This window comes from Carlito syrichta, unplaced genomic scaffold (genome assembly GCF_000164805.1).
Source record: "Carlito syrichta isolate Samal-C Ts95f unplaced genomic scaffold, Tarsius_syrichta-2.0.1 Scaffold303164, whole genome shotgun sequence".
In the NCBI taxonomy this organism is placed as follows: Eukaryota; Metazoa; Chordata; class Mammalia; order Primates; family Tarsiidae; genus Carlito; species Carlito syrichta.
This window is the reverse complement of record NW_007247260.1, coordinates 352,625-373,729: the sequence shown is the minus strand read 5'-3', so window position 1 is coordinate 373,729 and position 21,105 is coordinate 352,625. Positions and strand designations below refer to the sequence as shown.

The following is a 21,105-nucleotide window of genomic DNA, read 5'->3' as shown; positions in this document are numbered from 1 at the left end:
AGTGGTTACCGTGAGCTTCCAGACACTTCTGATTACTGTGAACATCTCTTAAAATGTGTATACATTTTTTTTGTACTCTCAGTATAGTTAACTTTATAAGAAATTGCCAAAGAGTTTCTCCAAATGAGTGAACTGTTTTATACTCTTGCCAGCGATGAATGAGAGTTTTAGTTGTTCTGCATCCTCACTAGCTTCTGATACTGCTAATCTTTATTTTTTTAATTTTAGGCATTCTGTTAAGACATGAATTAGTATCTTGTTGTAGATTTTATTTGCATCTCCCTAATGACTAATGATGTTTAGCACTTTTCATGTGCTTCTTGGCCTCTCATGTTTTCTTTGTGCAATGTTTGTCTTTTATCCTTTTTTTTTTTGAGTCAGAGTCTCACTGTTGCCCAGGCTGAAGTGCAGTGGCACGCTCACGGCCACCGCAGCCTCAACCTGCTGGACTCAGGCAATCCTTCCACCTCAGCCTTCCAAGTAACTGGAACTATAGGCGTGTGCCACCTTGCCTGACTAATTTTTTGATTTATTGTAGAGACAAGGTCTTGCCAAGTTGCCCAGACTGATCTCCAACCCCTGGGCTCAGGCAATCCTCTCGCCTCAGCCTTCCAAAGTGCTGGGATTGCAGGCGTGAGCCATCGCGTCTGGCCTCTTTTATCCATTTTTAGAAATCGCATTGTTTACTTTTTAAATGTTGTTTTGTAAGAGTTCTTTTTAGATATAAATCCTTTGTCAGATATATGTGCTATAAATATATTTATCTGCCTTTGGTTTGTCTATTCATTTTCTTAACTGAGTCACTGGTTGAGCAGAAGGTTTTGATGAAGTCCCTATGTACTTGTTCCTTCTATATCTGGTCCAAGAAATCTTTGCCTACCTCAAGATTGTGATGGTATTGTCCTATGTTTTCTTCTAGAAACGTTGTTCCTGAGTTTTGTTTAGGTCTATAACTTATCTAAAGTTCATTTGTAAGTATGGAATGAGATAAAAGTTAAGGTTCTTTTTTTTTGTAGAAGATATTTAGGCAGTTCACACCATTTGGGGAAAAACAAAATTGTCCTTTTGCCTCATTGAATTTACTTTGTCACCTTGGTCACAGCTTCGCTTATTCATACACGTGAAAGCTATTTCTGGACTCTCTTATTTGTACCATTGATCTGTTTGCTTATCTTTATGCCACTGTTATACTGTCTTGATTACTATAGCTTGGTAAGTCTTGAAATCAGGTAGCATTAGCCCTCTAACCTTATTCTTCTTTAAAGTTGTTTTGGCTGTCTACATCATTTGAATTTCTACATAACCTTTAGAATCATCTTTTTTATTTCCTCAAAATAACCTGTTGGGAGTTTTTGTTGTTGTTGTTTTGGTTTTTTTGTTTGTTTGTTTTTTTAGACTTTCATTAAATTTACATATAACCATATGGAGAATGGAGAGCTTAACAGTATTGAATCTTTCAATCAATGAACATTTATCTAGCTAATTTTTAATTTCTTTCAGAAATATTTTGTAGTTTTCAGGGCAGAAGTCTTTGGTTGGATTTATTGCTAGATACTTGATGTTTTGATGCTGTTGTAAATACTATTGCTTGCTTATTTTTCAATATATTGTTGTTAGTATATAGAAATATAATTATCTTTGATCTTTGTATGTTGACCTTATATTCTGCAAACTTACTAAATTCACTTATTAATTTTAGTAGTCTGTATATTTCTTAGGGTTTTCTACATACACAATCTTGCCATCTGCAGTTTTACTTTTTCCAATCTGTATGCCTTTTTGCTTTTTCTTGTCTTATTGCACTGACTAGAACCTCTGGCATAATGTTGAATAGAAGTTGTAAGGGAGCCACATTCTTGACTTGTTCCCAATCTTTGGAGAAAAGTATTCAACCTTAGGTTTTTAGTAGATACCCTTTATCAGATTGAGGAAAGTCTCTTCTATTTTGTTTCCTGGGTTCCTTTTTTAATATCATGAACAGGTGTTGAATTTTTAAATGCTTTTTTTTTCTGCATCTGTTAATGGAGATACAATTTTTTTCTTCTACTCCGTTTATGTGGTGGCATATTACACTGATTTTGTTTTTCTAATTGTAAAACAACTTTACATTCCCAGGATAAACCTTTCTAAGTTTGTAACTTATTTTTAATTCCCTCAAAGTTTGTCCTTTCCACAGTTGCTGGAAATTTTAATTTGGCTAGTAAATGTTAATATACAGATCTTTTTTCAAGTAGCAACATTTATTTATCACATGCTGTCTAGTACCACTATACTAGTTACTGAAGAAACCAATATAAGTAAGATGTTGCCCCTGCTCTCAAAGAGTCACAGCCTATTGGGAAAGTCAGATATGCAAACAATGTGTAAATAACATGCAAGTATCATGGTAAATATTTACTCAAAAAAATAGGTAGAGTAGGAAAAAAGGTGTCTGGTGTCTTGCCTACCCTATATTGATCAAGAGAAGGATTCTGGAAGAGGTGATACCTAAACTATTTTAAAGTGATTAACCAAGTGAAAGGTATTAAAGGGAAGGCTGCTATCCTGCCATGCTCACTAATTTTAGAACCAACAGTCAGGAAGGAAGCATTCTTTACCAAAATTGCATCATTTTAATAAACATCTAAGTCACTAATACAACAGCTTGAAAAAGTTGTCACAGTTTTTAAAGACCAATAATATGGGTAAATATCATTTTAATATAAAATAAAAATAATAGACATTTATAGACTTAGTGGAATTTACCTTGTTAGACATTCAGACATCCTCAATTTGGAAAAAAAAATATATTCGCTTTTATTTTAATGTTTTTGTTTTTAAGAGATGAGGTCTTACTGTGTTGCCCAGACTGGTCTTGAACTCCTGGGCTCAAGCAATCCTCTTGCCTCAGCTTCCCAAAGTGCTGGGATTATAGGTGTGAGCCACTGTGCCTGGCCTCTTTTTTTAAAGATACTCCTCATGGAGTTACCATTTGCAAGTATGGTTAACATCTTCATTATATGAATAAGCAAAATAGATATAATTTACTGTTGTCAACATCAATTTCATATTTTTAAGAATGTTTGAAATTTCAATTGCTTCAAATAATGGATTTAGAAAATATATTCACACAAGTTGCTCCTGTGCATTCCATTGAATTTAATAAGTGTACATTTCTATGGGTTGCATAGAAATTACATTCTATTTGCTCTTTATTAACTTGAAATGGCTCAAACTTCATTTGTCCAAAACTCTAAAACTATTTTTAATTCCTAATTGGATTTTCCTCTTAATGCAGGAAGTTCTGCTAGAGTTGCTAGAACAATGTGTGGATGGTTTATGGAAGGCAGAACGTTATGAAGTAATTTCTGAGATTTCTAAGTTGATCATTCCAATTTATGAGAAACGTCGTGAGTTTGAGGTAAGTAACTTAAACATTCTCATCATTGGTGTATATATTTTATTTTGGTCCTTTGTATTTTTTCTTAGAATATAGATTGTTAACTTAGTATATTATTTTGACACATTTGTCCAATTTGAAAGTTATAATCCTTAAAAATGCTGTTTAATCCTAAGATGTTTTAATGATCTCATCACAAAGAAATAGTTAATGGTTGAGGCAATGATAAATGTTAGATTTACTAATTACCTTGATTTGATCATTACACAATGTATACATGTATCGAAACATCACATTGCAACCCATAGAAATGTACACTTATTATGTGTTGATTAAAAATAAAGAAAAACTTTTTAAAATCCTACCTTATATTCACATGCATTCTCTAACTGAAATTAAGAGAAAAATATAAATTGAAATTTAAATTAGACCTGTAGTTTTCAAAATATTTCATCTGGCAACCTCCCCACTTCCTCTTAGGACAAAATAATCAGTGTTTTTCTTAAACCTTCACTTAAAAAAGCTTCAAATTTCCATGTTGCCCACTACTGTTCTGGGATGAGATGATTTAGGATCCAAGCTATTTTTAAAAAGACAATTTATTTTTAAGTCCAGTGTAGCAGGTAGTCTTTCATTATTTAAGAAATTCTTAAGAGTGGAAACACATAGATTTAATATCACTCAGGTGGTGCTCTAATCTCTGCTCCACTGGCTCTGATCAGACTCACTTTGTCTTCCCAGATCCTAGGTCTTCATCTCTTTGCCATACTTTTTGTATATACTAGTTTAGGGCATGCCTAGAAAATCATAGTGAACGTCAAGTGATAATAGTAATAAGCTAGAGTTAAATAATTGCATCTAGGTGATATAGATAGCAAAGTATAGACAAAATGAGACTTACCATTACCCTTTCTATCAAAGCATTGCATCCAAAGAACCTTTGTAACAGTTTCAAAATAAAAGCTCCATTTTCTGACTCTTAGGATGGAGCTCAGGCTATTAGAAACCCAGGGAGCATTTTGCTACTCAACCAACCAATACAGAAAAAAACAATGTATATATGTCTTCTCTAAACATTAAAAAATGGTATTTTCTATAGGGGAACTACTCCTATTTCCTTGTAGGAGTATAAGGGCCTGTATAAATCCCTTAGCATTCTGTATAGATGAAGTAATTATTTCTAGGACACTGATGTATAATTTTGAAATGTATCTCTATAATAGGGATTCCCAACCCCTGGGTACCAGTCTGTGGCCTTTTAGGAACTGAACCGCACAGGTGGAGGTGAGTGGCAGGCAAGCGGGGCTCTGCCTTCTGTGAGATCAACAGTGGCATTAGATTCTCATAGGAGTGCGAACCCTTTTGTGAGCTGCACATGCAAGGGATCTCGATTGGTTGCTCCTTATGAGAATCTAATGCCTGATGATCTGAGGTGGAGCTGAGGCAGTGATGAGGAGTGTCTGCAGTACAGATAAACATTAGCAGTGGGGTTTGACTGCACACCCCTCAACCCCATTCATGGAAAAATTGTGTTCCACAAAACCAGTTCCTGATGCCAAAAAGATTGGGGACAGCTGCTCTGTGGAATAGGCTGAAAAGTGTCAGATACGGCAGCCAAGGTAAGGAAGATTTCCCTCAAATTGAGCTCAACTGTAGGAGATAATATGTGAAAATTTTTAAAGGAAGCTTTTGTGTTTCTCTTTTTTGGGGGGTGGAATTCACATGATATACAGTCATTTTAAAATGTACAATTGAGTGGCATTTAAAGGTACACCTGCCACCTCTTTCTAGTTTTAAAACTTTTTAATCACCCCTAACACCCCACTCCCATTAAGTAATCACTCCCCACCCAATACCTATTTCTTAATAACTACTAATCTGCTTTCTGGATTTGCCTATTCTGGATACACCATTTAACAGAAATATAGATTGAGTATTCCTAATCCAAAATCCAAAATTCTCCAAAATATGAAACTTTTTGAGCACCGACATGATACTCAAAAGAAATGCTCATTGGAGCATTTTGGATTTCATATTTTCAAATGTTCAATCAGTAAGTATAATACAAATGTTCCAAAATCTAAAAAAATCCCAAATCTCAAACACATCTGGTCCCAAGCATTTTGAGTAGGGGACACTTAACCTGTAATATATTAATAATATGTGACCTTTTGTGTCTGACTTCTTTATATTTAGAGGGTTATCCAAGTTGGAGCATGTATCAGAACTTCATTCCTTTTTACGACTGAATAATATTTCATTGTATGGATATACTCACTTTGTTTATTCATTCATCCATTGATGGACATTGGGTTGTTTCCACCTTTTGCCTATTATGAATAGTGCTGTTGTAAACATTCGTGTGGTAATTCCTGTGTGGACATATAATTTCACTTCTCCTGAATATATACATAGGTGTGGAATTGCTGGGTCATATGATAATTCTAAGTTTAGCTTTTTGAAGACCTGCCAAGCTATCTTCTGCAGTGACTATACTATTTTGCATTCTTACTAGGGTTTCTAGTGAACTAGGGTACTAGGGTTTCTATTTTTCCATATTCTCACCAATATTTCTTGTTTTCTGCTTTATTTTGTTTTATTAAAACGATCCTAGTGAGTGTGAAGTGGTATCTCACTGTGGTTTTGGTTTGCATGTCCTTAATGGCAGTAATGTTGAACATCTTCTTGGGCTTGTTGGCCACTTTTCTATCTTCTTTAAAGAAATAAGTCCTTTTTTTTTTTTTTTTTTTTGAGACAGAGTCTGTTGCCCAGGCTGGAGTGTTGCCCAGACTGGAGTGCAGTGGCATGCTCATGGCTCACTGCAGCCTCAACCTCCTGGACTCAGGTGGTCCTTCCATCTAAACGTCCTGAGTAGCAGGGACTGAGTAGCATGTGTCACCACACCTGGCTAATTTTTGTACTTTTTGTAGAGATGAGGTCTCACTATGTTGCCCAGGCTGGTCTTGAACTCCTGGGCTCAAGTGATTCTCTCGTCTCAACCTCCCAAAGTGCTAGGATTACAGGCGTGAGCCACTGCGCTCAGCCCTTTGACCATTTTAAAAATCAGGTTGCTGCCGGGCTCGGTGGCTCAGCCTGTAATCCCGCGCCTTTGGGAGGCTGAGGTGAGTGGATTGCCTGAGCCCGCGGATTCGAGACCCGCCTGGGCAAGCGAGACCTCATCTCTACAATAAATCAAAAAATCAGCCAGGTGTGGTAGCGCACGCCTGTAATTCCGGCTACTCAGAAGGCTGAGGCAGAAGGATCGCCGGAGCCCAGCAGATGGAGGCTGCGGTGGCCGGGAGCGGCCACTGCACTCCAGTCTGGGCAACAGAGTGAGACTCCAACTCAAAAAAAAAAAAAAAAAAATCGGGTTGCTTGTCTTTTTGTTGTTGAGTGGTAAGAGTTCTTTATATATTCTGGGTGCTAAACACTTATCAGATTTGTGATTTGCAAATATTCTCTTCCAGTCTGTAGGTTGTCTTTCACATTCTTGATAGTGTTTTTTGCACAAGGTGCTCCATGTTTCTGGGTATGCAGAAAAATATATTCCTTGGAAACATCTGTGAACTTGCATAAAAACAGTCCTCATTGTGGCTTACACTATTACTTGTCTTTATATCTGCATTTTGTTTTCCTCTCCAAACATTTGTACACAGATTATTTATTTTTATAACTCTACTTAAGGGCTCAAGCAAAACATTTTGCTGCCCTTTCTGTTAAAATAATTCAGACTATATAGAAAATAATAGTCAATAACACAATATTTTGAAAGTATAAATTATCATTGAGATGTGTATCAAATGAATAATGCTATTAAGAAATATAGTGCTATTTGACCATTTTAAGTTATATTCTTTGACCTAAAGTTGTTGAGGACTTTTGTCTGATTGTTACAGGGGAGGAAAAGGGTGTGAGTAGCCCTACCAAAACCATTTTGGAAAGGAAATATTGATGCTTTTTTCTTGTACATTCATCTTGAAGACATTAAATAATTAACCAAGACAAAGCTGATTTATATTTTTTCATTTTTCAGAAACTTACTCAAGTTTATAGAACTCTTCATGGAGCTTACACAAAAATTCTGGAGGTTATGCACACAAAAAAAAGACTTTTAGGCACTTTCTTCAGAGTTGCCTTTTATGGCCAAGTAAGTATACTTTAGTTCACAAAGTTATTTTTCTTTTCAAACATTTACCTTTGAATTATTAGTTTACTATAGCAGCCATTACTGGCTCTAGGAGTCTGTCTAGATAGAGTACCTGTTACAATAGTAGGGAATCTCTTTTGTAAGTTTTAAGTTCATTTTATTTCTCATACCTAAATCCATTAGATCGGAATACATCTTACAAGGTTTGGATTTCTCAGTTTCATTTGTGTTAAGCTTCTTAAAGTATATATTAACTATCTAGTAGCTAAAACTTTCAAATAAAATCAGGTAGGTACACAGGGAAGAAGAAAAATCTTGTATGGCAATTTTCAGGCCAATAATATGTTGATATGACTGTGAATTTGAAAATGCTCATTTATTTGATGCTAAAAAGGTAACTACATACATGGGACTTTTGGTAATATTATTAATATTTATTTCAAATATATTATTCCTAGTTATTTAGTAGATTTTCTTTTGGTGTTGTGTTTGCTCAGACTATTTATAAATTATTATCTACTTACCTTCCTAATAGTCTTTTTTTGAAGAAGAAGATGGAAAAGAATACATCTATAAAGAGCCAAAGCTCACCGGCCTCTCAGAGATTTCCTTGAGACTTGTTAAACTTTATGGTGAAAAATTTGGTACTGAGAATGTAAAAATAATTCAGGATTCAGACAAGGTAACATATGCCCTGCACTTTGAAATAATCATGTGTTAGTTTCAGGTGTAGTACTTTGTTCCTTTCTTAGCCAATAGAAGAGAAGCATGGAAATAGAGCCTTCCAGATAATGAGAGAAAGGACAGGGGCTTCGTAGTAAGAGATACCAGGATTCAAATCTTCATTCTCTGCCACCTGCTAGCTGGGTGACCATAGAGAGGCTACCTAACTTCTCTGTGCTTCGTTTTTCTCATTAATGCAATGGAGATGATAATAATAGTACCTTTTTCATGAGGTTGTTGTGTGGATTAAATGAGTCAATATATAGAAAGTGATTAGTGTTCCTGGTACATAAAAACTATTCACTAATAATAATAATAGGCCAGGCATGGTGACTCACACCTATAATCCCAACACTTTGGGAGGCATAGGCAAGAGGATTACCCAAGCCCAGGGGTTTGAACCAACCAAGGCAACATGGGGAGACCTTGTATTTACAATAAATAAATAAATAAATTAGCTGGGTATGATGGCACGCACCTGTAGTCTCAACTACTCTGAAGACTGAGGCAGAAAGATCACTTGAGCCCAGTAGGTTGAGGCTGCAGTAGCCATGAGCATGCCACTGCACTCAGACTCAAAAAACAAAGACAAAATAATAATAACAGTAGCTAGCTAGCAAGCTCAATAAAGGTTGGCTATAATTGTAAATACTATTATACATCATGATTCTCTTACATACTTTATAATTAAAATCATCTTAGGGCATACATTTTATTCTAACATATTCTTAGTTTAGTAGTAGTGACTGTAGCTACATTTGCGATTAAGTAGGTTTAGGAGAGATGCCTTGAGACTTGCTCTAAAAGGTATCCAGTTTCCACTAGGCCCTTCCAAGGCAGGGTTAGAAAACTTATAGCAAGAGAGGTCCTTTCCTGTGAAATGCATAGTTCTCTATAGACAGGATTTGGGGAAAGCACAGTAGGAATGCCTACCTATCCTTAGTTGCTATGGGTGTACAGATAATTACCTCGACTATCTCCTGAGGTCTCTCTGGAGAAATCTAGCTTTGTATTAGGAAAGAAAAGAAGGTTAAGGGTTCTGGAGATAGGCTTGTAGATTTCTATGTGAGAACAAGTAGAATGAGCTTAAAGACGTGAAAAAAGATGCTAAGAAATTTTCTATCCCTTGTTTGTCTCCTTGCATGTGTGGAGAAAAAAAGGGCTACTGGGACTGTTTCTTAAAACTGAGGGCACAAGGAGATTTAGTTGGGATAATATTGACAAAGGATCCTGAGCACTGTCTGAAGTTACTGGAAGGACTGCTAGAGTGAGGCTTGAGCATCCACAGATTGAGTTCCAACAGGTGCAGTTCTGGAATTTACCTCCAGTAGCTTCTGAATCTGGCTTAGACTATTCATGACATAGTCCATAACTACAGCTATACTTTTATGTTACTGAGATAGAACCATTGTGCTTTCTTGTGGTTCCCTTCCTCCTTAGACTAGGATTAAAATAATGTAGTCAGGCAACCCCTTCAGGTCCCCTCCCACTGTGAGAGATTTTCTGTCCTCTCAATAAATCCTGCTTTCAAAAGAAATAATAAATGCAGTCAAGAGTACCCATTCTTACAGTGTCAAACACTGCTTGTAGATGTCCAAATTGGTGAGCTTTTCTATAGGATAATTAGGTAATATATGTCAAGATCTGTAAACCCATGTAAATCTTTAAACTAAGCAATTTCTTTCCTAGGAATTAATCCTAAGGGAAAAAATACACACAGTTTTAAGTACAAGGATGTTCATTATTTACAATAGCAAATGTTGAAAATTAGCCCACTTGTCTATTAATGAGAAAATTGTCCAGTAAATCATGTTTATCCATACAGCCATTAGAAGTCATGGTGCTGGGTGCAGTGGCTCATGCCTGGGTTCATGGCCCAGGCGGGAGTATCACTTGAGCCCAGGAGTTTGAGACCAGCCTGGGCAACAAAGCAAGATCCTGTTGCCACAAAAAAATAGAAAAATTAGCCAGACCTGATTGTGCACACCTGTAGTCCCAGCTACCCAGGAGGCTGAGGCAGGAAGATCGCTTGAGCACAGGAGTTTGAGTCTGCAGTGAGCTGTTGATTATGCCACTGCATTCCAACCTGGGTGACAGAGTGAAACCGTGTCTCAAAAAAAAACCCAGGCTGGGCAACTTGGCGAGACCTCATCCCTACAATAAATCCAAAAAAATTAGCTGAGCATGGTGGCTCATGCCTATAGTCCCAGCTTCTTGGGAGGCTGAGGCAAGAGGATCGCCTGAACTCAGCAAGTCGAGGCTGCAGTGGCCATGAGCGTGCCACTGCATGCCAGCCTGGGCAACAAAGGGAGACCCTGACTCAAAAAAAAAAAAAAAAAAGAGTCATGTCAATAACTATGATATGGAACTATAATAACTATTTTTATTGAATTGGAATGCACATCATACAAAGCTATTTTAATATATATTTTAAGGAGTCAGATTATAAAACAATGTTCAGTATGATCTCAATTTTGTAAATACTTATGCATAAAAATATTGGAAGGAAATATGAATAATGAGTCATTGCTGGGTGTTAAGATTATAGTAATTTTTAATGTCTTCCTATATTTCCATAGTCTTCAAATAGATTTCTATAACTTCTTTATAATCAGAAGTAAATGGTCCTTAAAAAAAGAACTAAGACATGCTTCAAGTGTGTATTCAATTGGAAACACAAGCATAACTTTCAATCTCAAAGGAGTTAGTAGATTACCTATGGCTCCTTTTCCCTTCCACTGAATTGAAAATAAAAAAAGCTTTTCTTATAGGTAAATGCCAAAGACCTTGATCCAAAATATGCTCATATACAAGTTACTTACGTGAAGCCCTACTTTGATGACAAAGAACTCACAGAAAGAAAGACCGAGTTTGAAAGAAATCATAATATCAGCAGATTTGTTTTTGAAGCTCCTTATACTTTATCAGGCAAAAAGCAAGGCTGTATAGAAGAACAGTGCAAACGCCGTACAATCTTGACTAGTAAGTAAAACTCTGCATGTTAACTTCTTATTTGTCTTGGTCCTTTTTGATAACCACAAGTAGCAGCTGGCCAGCAGGAACATTTAACTGAAATTTTAGTCATTCATTGTTCTGCTGTTCAGTTACAAGTTTGCACAAACATGTCCATGTGATAAACCATTGTTTTCCCATATGTCATTCATGATTGCTCAGAGGTGTCTCATAAAGAGAATTACCCTGTCACTACTAAAGTATTACATGGGACCCTAAGGCACATCTTCTAGAGAAAGCATGAGGAGAATTGAGCACAGTAGATTTTTTTTCTTTAATTTGGCTATTTGAACCAATTATTTTTTTAAACACAGTAAATCTTTACATTTTAACAGCTTCAAACTCGTTTCCCTACGTGAAGAAGAGAATTCCCATAAGCTGTGAACAGCAGATTAATTTAAAACCAATTGATGTTGCTACTGATGAGATAAAAGATAAGACTGCAGAGCTACAAAAGCTTTGCTCCTCTGCTGACGTGGACATGATTCAGCTCCAACTTAAATTGCAGGGCTGTGTCTCTGTGCAGGTACGTTGATCACCCAACATTTATTAAATGTTTCTTTCTGTTTCTCTTGCTTTCATTAAGAGCACAGAACAAGAATTAAGTGTAATTTTGTGTTGTGCTCTTATTGAGTGCAAAAACTTGTGTATTGTGTATTAATTTAATGAAGAAATTTAATTTATATAAATTTTGTATGTCAGAAGATATTAACATAAATCCCTATTACTGTAGTGAAACCCTTTATTTACATACCAGAAATCATTAACTAACTTATTAGAATGTCATCAAACTACACTTGGTTATTATATTCTGACAGCACTCTTATTTTTCTCTTTTTGTAATTCAGGTCAATGCGGGTCCATTAGCATATGCAAGAACTTTCTTAAATGACAGTCAAGCCAGCAAGTATCCACCTAAGAAAGTAAATGAGTTGAAAGACATGTTTAGGTAAGTGCTTTGTAGTTTTCAGATTGGACCCCTATTCTTTATCTCAATTTTCTTCTTAAAAACAGCAACAAAGTATTCAACAAATAATACCCCTCCAAAAAGAACATTCTTGGCGCTCTTTTACATTGTCTAAGTGACCTCCCAATGGTAGTTTAACTAGTGAAGAATATGTGATCTATTTCATCCTTCAGAACATTCGCAATGCCCTAGTGACCCAATAGATTAAATATATCAATTTACTATATTGTTTTGAGTATTTTAAGTGATACAGAGACAAGCATACATTCATTATGTGATTTTCTTCTTCATCGAATTGACCACGTGTTCTAGCATTTCAGACCACTTAGGATAGGAATAAAAGTGGAACTGGAAAGGTTGCATAAGCTTATTCCCATCCCTGTCCTTACTCTGCCAGTCTAGAGTATGCAATATCTCATCTTCAGTCAACAACCCCATAAGCTAAGGCGTGTATGGATTGTCTTACATTAGAAAAAAAAATCTGCTTAATGTATAAAAGGACTTTACATTCAGAACAAGAGAAACAGTTGAGGGAAATAGGCTAAGAAGAAAGATGATAACCTATCCACTAATTTGCTGCTGACTTATTTCCTTTACTTTTCCTGTATGTGTTATCAACTGTTCCAGGTTGCAGAGTAACCAGTAGTCATTCATTCACCAGTGTTTATTAGTGCCTGGCATGTTCAAAATGATTCTACGAGTTGCTATGACAGGGATACAAAACAAATGGGCAATGAGGTAATTTGTCCTCTAAGACCTACGTTCTAATTATGGACATTAACTATAAACATATGAAAGGATGGAAAAATACTTTTATGAGAGTCATTAACTCTCTGTCTCCACTCTCACCAGCCCAGGGAAGACCCTTCATACTTGTAGCATCCGATACTATACTGAATATACATAGTAAGCCCAAAACAAATTTTTTGAATGAATGACTCATTATCTACAGGTGCAAATTAATGTCAGCACAACTTTAGCTGATATAATATGAGTAAATGATTGAGTAAATAGACTTTCCAGAGGATATGTGTTTTGAGCCAGGTCTTGAAGGATATAAGAAACCAGAGAGCAAAAGTAGAAAGGACAGAAAAATGTATTTCAAACTTAGGAAGTGACATTAACAAATACACAGTGAAAGGCTATAGGATTCTGATCTTCCTTCTAGGCAAGCATGGTTAGAGTGAATTATCAAACTGATTGTCAGTGAGACTGCCTAAGAACAAATAATAAAACCTTTATCTTTGATGTTCATCCACAGGAAATTCATACAAGCATGCAGCATTGCACTTGAACTAAATGAACGTCTAATTAAAGAAGACCAAGTTGAATACCATGAAGGGCTAAAGTCAAATTTCAGAGACATGGTGAAAGAATTATCTGACATTATCCATGAACAGGCAAGTGTTAGGGTGATTGATAATGAAAACATGATCTGGGGTCTCTAAAGCGTTGTTTAGCCAAATCTGTTAGTTCAAAATGCGTTACCTTAAAGTTACTAAGTCTGTATTTTAAAATTTGTTCATACTATCTTTAATTATTGAAATGATATAATGCAAATCAAATTTGAAACAATTATCTAAAGCTGCTACTGAAGCAATTATCAGTAATAAACCATTTTTGTTCTTTGTGTTTCAATGTCATTAGAAGCAACTAGCTGAGCAAATCTGAACTGATATACTGCGAACATGGTTAAGAGTCTCTCAAGAAGAGTCCTAAAGAAGTAAAATGATTAGCTCAGTGCCCAAGTCCTTAAATGAGTATCCCTATCTCTGCTGTAAGAAACTAGATACTGTCGTTTAGGTGAGATCCTGAGTGAATTCCAAATTTGAGGATTGTCTTCATTCCCATACAGCCCGGAAAGCTCTCTGTTTTCATAAAATTTTTAGCATTTTAATCTGTGACTGAATATTAGTGATAATTACAGTTAACTTAGTAAAAGGCAGCCTGAAAAACATAGAGTTGAAGACCTGATCATCACTTATAGACAAATTATGTCATAATTAAGTAGTTATAACTTTTATATACTTACTGATATTTATAGAAAACCTGAGTACTCCTGGAATCTCCTGGTAAACTTTATTTTTATATTGAGGTCCTAAAATTTGTGTTTTATAACCACTCTGTGGATAAGTTGTCACTGAAGCATTTTAACATCTTAAAAATATTTATAAAAATGACAGCATGATTATCTGGGCCCTCAGTGACTGCGCTTCTTAAGCTTATCGTAAAGTCTCCTTCATTTCCTTACTAATGAAAACACCCAATAAGATAAATATTTGCCTCAGAAATGCTTCAAAGCCTCAGGTTTTAAGAAATTAAGGATTGTTGTAAGAAACAAGGATAACCACAACCCTTTAGCAAGGATATTCTTTTAGCTGGTCCTGGAAAAGAGAATCTCATTTGCTCTGGTTATCTGCATTTCACTGATTGCTTGAAGGAAGACACAAATAGGACCAGTGCTTAGTACCCAAAGAACTTTGGTGCAATGATGTAGGAAAAAGCAGAGTGGAGAGACAATAAATAAATAAAAGCTAGTTGACTTTCCATCAAACTCTGTGTCTCTGAATTTATTTTGTATGCTTTTGCTTAGAAAGTGCTATGGGAAATTTAGTTACATTTGACCTAAGGTTCCACTGAGTGAGCAGAAATCTACTTTTCCAACCATTGTCATCTTCTCAGTATGGAGAATTGGGGTCAGTCAGATTTTCATTGTCCCGTCTGTTTAATGAGACCACTTACCTTAGTCTTCCATGTGCTCATTCTCCGTGGCTGGAGATCTTGATGGCTTGAGAAGTCTGGAGTCAGTGTTCTATGTCTTCCTTTTGCTATCTCTGCTTCTCTTAGCCCACTTAGGAATGAGTGCAGACAGCTCCAAGGCATTCCTTTATGGCTCAATTTTCAGAGCTCCCTTTCTTCCCCTCCTTCCCAAAGCAGCCAGGCGGTCAGAATTAGGAATGTAGGGAACCTTTACACTTTTTTACTGTCTGTATCTCAAGCCAGCTCATGAATACAATGGGGATGTACCTCTCTTCAACATCACTGTTCTGAGGTATACTGTTACTTAATAGAATACATTGTTTGAGCTGGGTGTGGTGGCTCACGCCTGTAATCTCAACACTTTGGGAGGCAGAGGTGAGAGAATTTCTTGAGTCTGGTGGTTCAGGACCAGCCTGGGCAACTTGGCAAGACTTCGTCTCTGCAATAAATTTGAAACAAAAAGTCAGCTGGGTGTGGTGGCACATGCTTGTGGTTCCAGCTACTTGGAAGACTGAGGCAGAAGGATTGCTTCAGCCCAGCAGGTCGAGGCTGCAGTGGCTGTGAGCGTGCCACTGCACTCCAGCCTGGGTGACAGAGTGAAACTCCAACTCAAAATAAATAAATAAATAAATTTTTTGTTTTTAAACATTATCTGGTTGATGGGTTTCTGGTTCTCCTAATGCATAAAAAAAAAAGCCAGCTAAAACTCCTTCACAAAAAAATAAGACAGTTGTTCATGCTGTTTTCAGCCAGTGTCTACTATATTACAACTATTTCATTTGCATGCAGCTACATGACCTGGTCTTGAACTCTAAACTATTCAAATGGAAAGCAAATTATTCCATTTACTGTTATTACTGTGATCGAAGTATTTTGAGTAGTCATGTTATAAAGTTTTTTTCCCCCCCAGAAGCATGGAATTTTTCAATCTGCTGTCATATTTCCCACCTGTCTGTATCAGTTATTCCTGGAAACCATGGCTATTTTTCTTAGTTGTAGAGACCAATATTTTAGACCCTTGATATTATATATTGATAGCTAACTCTTAGTTTCTGTTGGCTTATATTTGTGCAAGGTGTCCTGTCACCATGCACCATATTCAGATGTACCTTACTTTAGGCAGAAGGTGACTTTACAAGATTAAATATAGCAGATTTTAAAAATCAATATTTTCCATTAGAATTTCATATCAAATAGAGCCCTATCTTAGTCATACACTTTGAGGTATGTAATAATTCCTCAAAATAAGACAGTGTTAATATATACTGAAATATGACATAGTCTATTGAGCTTCATAAATGATTCCTTGACCAAAAGATATGGCCTGGATATCCCTTGGCCCTTTTCAGTATAATCTGATACAGTATGCCAAAGTATATAGTCTTTTTAAAAACTTCTTCCAGCTTTTGATTTTTAAAAGGATTTATTTTGTCTGAAAACTATTCATTGCAAACTTTTTATTTCAAAATGTACACCTAAAATTTATTTATTAATTGTTTTGGAAGTTTATCTAGAGTTGTAGGGTACAAATGAGGATTACTGGATAAGTAGGCTGCATACAGGTGAAGTTTTGGCTTCTAGCTGGCCCTTGCTCCCTTCCCCAGTAGTGGACCAGGTACCCTTTGTGTTGTCTTGTATACCCCACCCTCTTCCCTCCCTCACTCCCTCCTTCCCTCTCCTAGCAGCACCCAGTACCAATTGCAATTTATTAATGAGATAGAATTTGTGGCGGCCGTTGTAGTGTCTGTTTGGTATGTTTTGTAATTTCTTCACAATGAGTGGCCTATTTACTTGTCACATCTGACAAGTGTGGATAATCAATTATTCATCTTTTAAACTTTGAGCATGCTTTCAAATTAGAGTCATGAGTTAAGATTTTTGTAAGGGAAAATTTCTCTATTATCGACTTTATTTGAGCCTTATGATTTGTAGCAGCACAAACGATATGACTCAGTACTGCCACTATAGACCAATCTGTGGGCTTAATACTGGCTTCAAAGCTAACTTGAGAACCAAGGAGTGAAAGCTTGAGACCTAAGTTAGGACTTTCTAGTAAAGAAGTTGGACATAATGTACACACTATTATTTTCCTCCAGCTAATCTAAGCATAAGGTTTCTGTTACTTTTGCTTTGGATCGCACAAAATGGATAATTTAAAAATATTTATAGTAATGTGAATGTATATTTTATGTACTTAGGGGAATATAGCATTTATATTTATGAAGTTCTTCATTTCTAAGAAAAAATATTTTGTATCAATTTGCTTATATGATTATAGTTATCTTTAAAAATATGCACTTATGACTTTGATCTTCATTTAATATATTTCCAAGTCTCTAGGGAGCATGAGTATCTGTAAGTTTGAAAAGACCTACAGGTGATTCTGAGAACCACTGTATTAGAAGATGGTCCATAAATTCATATGCGAGTTCACTATTTAGAGCTCTTGTTATGGCCATCTGTTTAAAAAATACTTTAAAGATCGCATTTATCGCTTGCTTCTTATTGAATTTTGCATTTTAAAATCTTTGTTTTTCTTAATGAGTAATTTGATCTTTTCTGCTTTTTTGATATGCTGCCTTTGTAATACAGCTTTGAAGACTGAAGTCGGTAATGTTATTCTTTGCTCTTTCTGCTTTCTGTCATTTTAAATAGCTAAGTGTCAGTGATAAATTGAAATATGCCTGTAATTTCATATACACATTCTTTTTTTGGCAGTGGTTATTTTGCTTCACAATAACCACGCACATTTTCTTTTGTTTTAGATATTACAAGAAGACACAATGCATTCTCCTTGGATGAGCAACACATTACACGTATTTTGTGCAATTAGTGGTACTTCGAGTGACAGAGGTTATGGTTCCCCAAGATATGCTGAAGTGTGAGGAAATGCATATGTAAATGACAATGGGACGGACCTTTCTCAGGAATATTCGGAGCTGTGCAAATGCTAAAATTTAAAGAATTGATATACGTGGATTATTTCTTCTAACACCAAAATTTTCATGCTTTCCAACAGGGTGCTTACATATCTGTAAATATTTAAGCAACTTGAAAGTGCCTGGAAAATTGCACCACTGTGCTTGGTTTGTACTTTTTTAGGTAAATCTATATGCTGAAAGTAGAGCTCAAAAATGGTAATTCAATTTGCTTAATTGTTGCTTAAAATAATAATGGTACTATGTACAATTGTATAATGGACTACAATAAAAGGTAAAACTTATTTGTAATTAGAAGTAAAGGAAATAATACTTTGGACTTAGCATTTTTCTTGACAAAAAGCTCAATTGATTATCATACTAATCCTTGGAGAAGAAAATTTATAACATTTCCAGAAAACATGGATATTTCAAATTGGGGAGATAATTTGAATTCTTGCCAGTTAGTAGTCAAGACAGGGCTAAAAGAGTCAAAAGTATTATTTAACAGGAACATTTCAGAAGGAAAATATATACACACCAATTTACTGTCCCTTGCGGTTTTGATCTAACGATGCTAGGTAGTCAACTGGTTCTCTTTACCGCATATAAGACTTACAAGGGATTTATACAAGGCATAGATGTCTCTAGCAAGCTGCATTTGTTGCCAAAGCTGCATTGTCTGGGGCTGTCCATCAAATTAAACAAAACATTCTGAGTATTTGTGGTCAGTACATCCCATGCAATTTCAAAGCTTAAGCAGCAGTCTGAGGTAGGAATTTTATAATGATTATTTTCTTCAGTTACAAGTTTAACAAGTGTTTAAATAGAACTTGATGATTGCAGCATATCTTGGGGCAGTATATATGATCACTACAGATTTAGCAACCTGTTTTAGGATTACATTTCTGTCTTTGAGGAAATCTCAGATTACCTGACTAATTCAGGAGAAACCAAGATGTGAAGAACTTTTTCAAGCTTGAATTATCCGTATAATTTTGGCTGCCTTTCATGTAAATGTCAATTCTAGGCTTATTTTCTTCATGTAGTTTAGCCTATTTGACAGATGAAAAAACAGACACTGAAATATAAATGGATTGCATGGAGCCTTGACTTTTTGAGTAGATGTAATCAAGTAAATCTTAGAGATTATGCTCCTGGCTTGGCCATGTTTTCTTACATGCCATTTTTAAGCTTTCAGAAGAGCATAAACTTATTTATTACAAATTAATTTTATATTTTAATAGGAGATTCAGAAGTATTTCAGAGGCAGTTTGTAATTGCTTAATATCTTGGAGTGACCTGTAGAGTTAGTTTTACCTTTAAAGTGATTACATATGGCATGTATATGTAAGGAACTGTCACCTAGAGTGAATGCTGCCATCATCTTGGGAAAACTTCAACACTCTTTTGTCAATAGCTAGTATCTTTCATATCCCCCAGCCCAGTGTATGCACTGTGGATAATATTTTGTTTTTTGAGTCGGCATCTCATTCTGTCACCCAGGCTGGAGTGCAGTGTCATGATCATGGCTCATTGCAGCCTTAACCTCCTGAGCTCAAGTGATCCTTCCACCTCAGCCTCTTGATTAGCTGGGACTACAGGTGTGTGCCACCACATCCAGCTAATTGTTTGATTTTTTTTTTTTTTTTGGTATGGATGAGGTTTTACTATGTTGTCCTGACTGGTCTATAACTCCTAGGCTCAAACAAACCTCCCGCCTCAACTTTCCAACGTGCTGGGAGCTACCACGCCTAGCTGTAGACTTTTAACTATATAATAAATGGTCCCTGTTCCCAAGGAGCTTGCATTCGAGTTGAGGAGGTAAGATACACGCAAAATTATATAATACAAGCATTAACAGGAAAAGTTGTGTCAAATGAGCGACACTGTCCATAACTCTCATCATATTCAAGGAAGGAGAGATCACTGTGAATCGTATATGTTCAAAAAGGAGTTCATAAACAAATGTAAGCTTTGATGTAGGCTTTCAAAGATGGGGAGGGTATTCTAGGCAGGAGGAAAACCATGAGTAAAGGTGCAGAAATAATTTGCAGAAGTTTATGGGGTGGTGAGGAGACCATTTTTGTTGAAGTGAGTATACATAATTTAGAAAGAAAGTTTGGGCCTAGGTTTTGGAAGGCCTCAAATACTAGGTTAATGGTGTTTAGACTTGACTCAGTAAGCATGGAGGAGCCAGTCAAGATTTTTAAACAGAGAGCTTACTTGATTAAATGTTTTTTTTAAGAATTTAATCTTTTATATTGCTACCTGATATATTTGAGGTAGAAAGATAGAAATAAGGAAACCAATGAGCTATTTCAATAATATAGTTATGAGTTCATAAACCCCTAGATGCAGGTGATATGAACAAGAACAGAGAAGAAGGTACAAGTACAGGAGACATGATATGGAAAGATGAACAAGACTCATTAGATGACTAAGGAGAAAAAAAGAAAAGTCAAAGATAATTTTGTGTCCTGTGGTCAATGATTTTTTTTCCATATCATAGCACAATTTCACTAGACTTATTTTTCCAATTTTCAGATTCAGGGCAACAAGCTATAGAACAAGCTTGACTAGACAAGAGAAAGCTAGGAAACTGTTTTTGAAACACTGCACGAATTAGGTATTACCATTTATGTAGTTTAATGATTTCGTGATTTGGCCGCTACAAATTAATTCACACCAAATAATACATTTCTGCTATACTGATTGTTTTGCAGTTAAGCTTGAATCCAATTTCCCTTGGAAGCTATTTTTGACAGTGTTTGAACCTGCTATGAAATGTGAATGTCACCATTGGTAGTGTTAGTTTATCGCTACAGTGAAAAACCTTAGAGAATTCCAAATAAGAAATTTCATGCACATGTTCCCAGTAACTAGTTTTCACCAATGGCATTGTGTATACAGATGGGAGGGCAGTGGCACATTCCCGGCCACCACAGCCTCAACCTGCTGGGCTCCAGCAATCCTTCCGCCTCCGCCTTCCAAGTAGCTGGAACTACAGGCGCACGCTACCACGCCTGGCTAATTTTTTGATTTATTGTACAGATGAGGTCTTGCCAAGTTGCCCAGGTGGGTCTCGAACCCGTGGACTCAGTCAGTCCACTCACCTCAGCCTCCCAAAGGCGTGGGATTACAGGCTGAGCCACTGAGCCCGGCTGGGATTATTATTATTACTATATCTACCTAACTT

General features: G+C 36.1%; 1 protein-coding gene across 2 annotated transcripts in view; it reads left to right on the top strand.

Annotated features, from left to right (window-relative positions):
• Nucleotides 1–18,224, top strand: part of DOCK11 (dedicator of cytokinesis 11) — a 133,805-nt gene extending 115,581 nt beyond the window's left edge. The window contains exons 45-52 of one of the 2 annotated variants that reach the window (XM_021712283.1): nt 3,278–3,400; nt 7,413–7,526; nt 8,062–8,208; nt 11,021–11,231; nt 11,597–11,787; nt 12,110–12,210; nt 13,490–13,628; nt 17,754–18,224. In XM_021712283.1, the coding sequence (XP_021567958.1) occupies nt 3,278–3,400; nt 7,413–7,526; nt 8,062–8,208; nt 11,021–11,231; nt 11,597–11,787; nt 12,110–12,210; nt 13,490–13,628; nt 17,754–17,873 (1,146 nt within the window). In that variant the 3' untranslated portion in view covers nt 17,874–18,224. The remainder of the gene's footprint in view (nt 1–3,277; nt 3,401–7,412; nt 7,527–8,061; nt 8,209–11,020; nt 11,232–11,596; nt 11,788–12,109; nt 12,211–13,489; nt 13,629–17,753) is intronic. The other variant, XM_021712281.1, reaches the window with a different exon arrangement.
• The last annotated feature ends 2,881 nt before the right edge of the window (nt 18,225–21,105 follow it).